This window comes from Neodiprion lecontei, chromosome 5 (genome assembly GCF_021901455.1).
Source record: "Neodiprion lecontei isolate iyNeoLeco1 chromosome 5, iyNeoLeco1.1, whole genome shotgun sequence".
In the NCBI taxonomy this organism is placed as follows: Eukaryota; Metazoa; Arthropoda; class Insecta; order Hymenoptera; family Diprionidae; genus Neodiprion; species Neodiprion lecontei.
This window is the reverse complement of record NC_060264.1, coordinates 20,955,819-20,962,621: the sequence shown is the minus strand read 5'-3', so window position 1 is coordinate 20,962,621 and position 6,803 is coordinate 20,955,819. Positions and strand designations below refer to the sequence as shown.

Genomic DNA, 6,803 nt, shown 5'->3' with positions numbered 1-6,803 from the left:
AGAGAGTAGTACTCCCGGTAAATCACTGTCCTTTATATGTAATCGTCAGTGCCTCTTATAGGAGCGCTCAGTCTATCTTTATAAGTCTATGTAAGAACCACTCTGAGCAGCTCCGAGTTTCGCCGGGGTGACATTAGCCGCGCGCCAGCCGCTTCAATCCAAACAATCCAGACCTGTGTACTCTGTATTGCCTATAATTAGGGGTCCTTATTATGCGCATCCACCTAATGTCACAGCATGTATACATACATGAGTCGCGAATCACCGTCATCTTCACATTTACACAAAGCTTAGCGATAGATCATGATGACTATTATTGGTACTATTGTTGTTGTTGTTATTATCGTTGTTATTATAATTATTATCGTTACTGTTGTTGTTATTGTAATTATTATTATTATCTTTATTATTCTTATTATTATTTCTATCATTAATTTTATTATTTTTATTATTTCTTCTATCGTTATCATTATTATTATTACTATGACTTTTTCAATCATGATTTTTTCTAAGTTTTCTCGTTATGATTTATCACGCATTTAATATAATTTGACTCGGTATAGTTATTATTATCATCTCTATACAATAATTACTTTTTCATCAGATTTTTTCCTCACCTTCGTTATTGCATTTAAATGAAAAATTCTCGGCATCTGGGCAGAATTATTTTACATTTGAAATTTGTGTTTTCTTTTTCAATACCATTTTTAGTTGTAGGTTATGATTACTATTATGGTTGGTATTATTATTATTGTTATTATTATTATTATTATTATTATTGTTATTATTATTGTTATTGTTATTGATATTACCTCACCAATCATGATTTCTCTTAAATCTTCTCATGAATTATTTATCACGCGTTTAATATAACTTGACGCGGTATAAGTGTTATCATCATTGCCATATCATTATTATTAAATACAGTTTTCATTACTTTTTCGACAGATATTTTCCTCACATCCATTATTGCATTGAAACGAAAAATTTTCGTCAGCTCGGCAGAATTAAATATTTCTGAAATTTGTAATTTTTTCCCCGTTACCGTGTTTCTAAGATCCATTTTTCTTTGCTCGTCATCGAGTCAATCATATTACTAATGATAGTAATAATAAAAGTAATAGTAATAATAATAATAGTTACTATACTATTATACTATTGATAATCGTGTTTTATAATGAGATCTCATAATATACGTAGACGAGGTGCATGATGCTGTGGATTATCATTATTATGAATACTGTTTTTTACTGTTATTGTTACGTATATACATACAGACAGAGAATCATGAACGGGTAATTTTGCGACCGAATGGATCACGTTGGCAATGCAGATCAGCCTCTAGCTGCTTCAACAGTGACAGTGGAGGCTGAATCTGCATTGCCAAACGTAACCGAACTGGTCGAAAAATTAGCCTTCTAAGATTCTGTGCGCACATGTGTACTCCCGCAGAGTGAAAAAGGTTAGTTTTCGTGGATTGTATCGTAGTAGCACGGGAAAGTCGTCTCTTGGCATCAGTAAAAAGTGTGCCAAAAGCAAAAATTTACAACAGATATTTTCTGTTCTGGCAAACTCCATAACGTTTTTAATTTTTTAACATGGGCTTGAAATGGAGAAAAGTCCCCAAAAAGACCGGTTAGCACTGAAGAATTTATGAAAACCTACCGGGTGATTCGATTTCATCCCCCCCTGCGCATTCTCGAAGCGAAAAGAATGTAGCTTTCGTTTGACGCATTAAAATTTGAAATATCTTGCTTAGTTTCGGAGATATGTGCATTTGAAAAATTATTTTCTTTCAGAAGAAAATTACAAAGTGACAAAAAAAATTGAATTATGAACAAAGAACCGCCGAAATGACCAAGTAGCACTAGAAAGACTTCATGAAAGCTCGACGATTCGATATTCAAATATCTCGTTTATTTCCTGAAATACGCGCGCGTTAAAAGAATGTGCATACACATACACTGTGTATATTTACATTTTTTCCGGCAAATTACTTTTAACGCGCTCGTATTTCAGGTAATGGACGAGATATTTGAAATGAAAGCCAAATTCTTGTTAGAACTTTCATGAATTATTTCTAGAGCTACCAGGTGATTTCGGCGGTTGTTTGTTCTTAATTAATTTTTTTTTGTTACCAATTTCTAATTTTCTTCCCAAAAAACTTTATTCTTCAAATGCTTATACCGGGACAATCTCTTGAAACTTGAAAATCAACTGCGCATGCGCCAAAAATTCAATCTCATTGGTCGGCGAAATCTTCTCGCAGCGATATTTTTGTCCGCGATGCAGGCGGGCCAACGTACACAAAATGTGTACATTTGCATGCTCGAAGAGCATAAGCATTAAATTCCGACCGTTCTTCGAAGAATCAACTTTCCGACCCAATAACAAATGCTTCCCAAACCCTTCCGAGTCACTACCTCAATTATTTAAGATTTTAACCTCGAAAATTCGTATCAACTAAATCGCCGCCAGAAACAGTTTGACAGCTGAAACTCGGGATGGTCAGGCTGCACGAACAGCCGATAAAACTCGCGCATGCGCGGTTGATTTTCAAGTTTCAAGATATCGTCCCGGTATCTCCAAAACTAAGCAAGATGTTTTAAATTTTAATATGTCAAACGAAAGCTAGGTACGTTCTTTTCGCTTCAAGAAAGCGCAGGGGTGCTAAAAACGAATCACCCGGTGAGTTTTTATGCATTTTCAGTGCTGATTGATCGTTCTCGTTTTTTTTCTCTATTCGAACCTTGTGTTAAAGAATACAAAATTTTAATTCGTTTGCCGGAATCGAAGATATCGATTCCGAATTTTTTTCTTTCGCACACTTTTTTCAGTGATGCCAAGACGCAACTTTCCCGCGCGATACAATACGCGAAAATTGATCTTTTTCACTTGGCCCTAATGTGTACGTATGGCAATACATTTGTTTCTATGCCTTTCCTGTTTTTTTCGCAACAATTCGTCATATTCGGTATAACTGCAATTGCTTTACAATCTACGTATTTTTTGATCTAGCGTTATTTTTCGATAGATTTTTAATTTTGGAAATGTTTGAACTTTCATTTATCGATTGTTTGTTTTTTGTCAGGATACGTCATATTATTATAGTTTTGATCTTGTATGTATATGTATACATATGTATATATATAATACATAATGTATAATTCACACGTGCTACGTGCTTATTCTTATTGTATATACAAATTGTTACATGTAATATTTATGTACACCAGTGCCACGTGTCTGGAGTGTCACCTGTGGCGGTAGATTTTCGTGTTTTTACTTCTATTTCGTTTTTTAATAGTTTTTTGTTTTCAATCGGTTCCGATCTCACTGAAACAAACGCAACAATCACAATATAACGTTAATTCGAGCCATTCGTATGAACAAAGAGGAAATAAAGAAAAGGTTCAAGAAAGAAAAAAAAAAAAAACAACAGCAACAGTAGTAAAAAAGTTCAAAAAAGTACTCAAATTTTTGTCAGCCAGCTGCCACGAATAAGAATAAATATAATAAATAAACAAATATATATTAGTCACATCAACAATAACGATGACAACAATAATAATAATAACAATAATATTATCACTGCATAGGAATAATTTTTTCAGTTCCGGATGCAGTGGAAAAAGCTTGTCGGACAGAGAAAAAAAATCGCATACATTATAAGTATCTTAAGAGACGAATTTGCAAATTAGCGTCTTTTTGGTTGCATTGTGCAAATTTTCCAAAACAGGAAAAAGATGAAAAAAAAAAAAATAAAATATTGATAATAATAATTCGTAACGGTGGTTGCTAAAATATTTTTCCTGCTGCTCTGTATAATCATATAGAGATTTTGATTCCATGCGTGGGAAAAAGTCCAACCGAAAGAAAGGATAACGAATCGAAAAATATACGACAAAGATAATATTTTAATAATAATATGATAATATTTTTTTTTCCTTGGTTTCTATTCTTGATTGTGTACCGTCGCTATTTTTGTTTACTTTGTATCATCCATATGTATATGGGGCAGTCCATACTATTTCGACTTGGGTCTGAACCTTGACCTCTTTGATTTGACCCTCCATTTTGTATATGAATCTTCTCACTTTGAAAGGGACTCACTATTTTTTAAGATTTCTTCAACACGGTTTGAATTTTCTATAATTTTCCGAAACCATCTTATTGATCGACACAATTTAAAAAATTGTAAAATCGTGTATCAGATATCAACATTTTAACGCTTAGAGCTGGAGTGGGGAGATTTTTCCTTCTTCCTCTTTTCATGCCTTTTCCGAAAAAAAACGTGAAAAAATTTGGAAGCGGGATTCATTTTACTATGGATGATTGCTGAAACATTTTCATACGTCACACCGGATTTTTGAAAATTTTCACACACGATGTTTTCGAATTTTGTTAAATTTTTAAATTGTGTCGATCAATAACATGGTCTTGAAAAATTGTAGAAAACTCCAACCGTGTCAAACAAACCTAAAAGAACAATCGAGTGTCTTTCAAAGGGAGATGATCATATCAAAAATCATGGGTCAAATCAGAAAGGTCAAATCAGAAAGGTTAAATTTCGGACCCAGTTCAAAATGGTACCGACTGCCCAATATCCATATATATATATATATATACATGACATATGAATATTTGATACGTTTTTGTGTATGCTATGATAAATTCTTTACTCGAAGATTTCGTGACGAAATATCAGTTATTATCATTATTACTATTATTACTATTATTATTCTTATTATTACTATTATTATTATTATTATTATTATTATCATTATCATCATCATTATTATTATTATTACATATTTTCATTACTCAACGTTTGCTGCTCTATGTATACAGAGACCTTTTTTGTTTGTTCGTCTTCCATCTTCATCGTTCATTGGTACATTCATGGTATAATATAACATAATATTACAATATGCCTATAATGCATAAAAAATATTCTTTTGCGCGGCGCCTGGCTGATGACTTTTTTTCAAGTTTTGTTTTCTTTCGAAAGAAAACATTGATTCAACATATATTATACATGTATATATGTTATAATTATATATAGGTATTAGAATGTTTCAGAAATAAAATTCGCAATTTTTCAACGTGGTGCCCCCTAAAATGTTTGTTGAAAAGATGAGCATTTCATGTTGTGTAGAAGATCGTCTCAATTTCTTTTTGAATTGATGAAGAAGAGTAACAAACAAAATTTTTCTTATTGCTTACGTCAACCGAAATACTAATTTACGTCTTAAGCAAGACCCGTACTTATAATATTCGGTCTTGTCTTAAACAAACTTTAAAGAGTGCCATGTTAAAAAATTATTATTTTTTCCCCTGAAACACGCTGATAGTTATATATACAGTGTTAAAAGAAATAAATTGATGAGAATAAAGAATAATATCTTGGAAGGAAATTATTTCTACTATTATTACACTTTACTTATATTCACTGCAGACCTACCCATAATACATAATATACATATGTGTACATATATGTATATATATATAAATATATATATACATAAACTTGTGGAATAAGACTCCGAATACGGTATGACGACTTACATTGGAAATTAAATTTTCAACGATAATTTGAAATCGATCCTATTGTAATCGTTATCGAAATCACTGTTATTCAGTTTTTCCACTCACTTTTTTCCGTTCTCTATCTGTTAAATCATACTGATAGCATAAAAAAAAAACAGTTCGAAGAAAAATGATTTCATTCTTGTTGTAATTTTTTCAACTTCTCTTTCACTCGTATGATCATTTTTTTTTTCTAATTGTACAACAGTAATAAAGTAAATACTGAGTAAGTAAAGGAAATACAGAGGATTTATTAATTATTTTCAAGCATAAGATTATATCGTAGGTGATTTGTGCCTTTCTGCATGCCATGGTTCATCGATATTTTCGACGTAGAACAAACAATGAGTTGATTTTAGACAAAAGAAAAGAAGGAACGAAAGACCAAAATATACTATGAAGAATATTCTCTTTCCGATATACATACTTTCGAATTTTTATCAATGATAATCTTAACAGTAATAACAACTTTTTAATCTATCGTTCCCATTTTACGATTCAGCGCAGTTTTGGGAATATTAATGAACGTAGGTATAAAATGTGTAGAATTTTACGTTATTTGTTTATTTGTTCCATTCCTTTACAAACTTTTGTGCATAATTATAATTCTTGAGTCACATCGGGAGCGGTGCGATTGTTGGTACGTTTTGTCTCGAGCTCTTACATTGCGTAGAAAAAAGTTTTCGGTATTTTGGATATTGCTGATATCAAGTAAAGTAACCGCCTAACTTTTTCAAAGAAGAAAAAAAAAAAAAATATTCAGAATTTCCCCTGAGCGGATCAGGTGGAAAATTAACGCGCAGGAATAATTATCCAGCTAATTTTTTTTGTGTATAACTAGAAAATCCGATTATATTCACCGTATTCAGAGTCTGCATCAATGATCAATTTTTATTTTTCATTTTCGATGTATATATATGCGTATGTATGTACGAATAGGTGAATCTCGGTTATAAATGCATACGGGGGTGTATATAGTATAATGTGTGCATTTTCATATACGAGGGGAGGGCAGGAAGAAAGATTGAGGGTATCAGGTTGCAGGGCGAGCATACACGTGGGATCAAACGATTTTTATTGCGCTTTTTGAAAAAATTTCATACTTTCGGCGTCGTTTATTTTTTTCATCATCCTCCGTTTTGCAACCCACTCAATGCATTTAATTTTCTTTGCACCTGGGATTTATTTTCACTCAATTATTCGATTACCTTGTT

At 32.1% G+C, this 6,803-nt stretch overlaps 1 protein-coding gene across 1 annotated transcript in view; it reads right to left on the bottom strand.

Moving 5' to 3' along the window:
• Positions 1-2,964: 2,964 nt before the first annotated feature.
• The window catches only part of LOC107220576 (regulating synaptic membrane exocytosis protein 2), a 74,352-nt gene continuing 70,513 nt past the window's right edge, over positions 2,965-6,803 (bottom strand). The window contains exon 25 of the mRNA XM_046742228.1: positions 2,965-3,336. Within this exon, the coding sequence (XP_046598184.1) occupies positions 3,334-3,336 (3 nt within the window). The 3' untranslated portion in view covers positions 2,965-3,333. The remainder of the gene's footprint in view (positions 3,337-6,803) is intronic.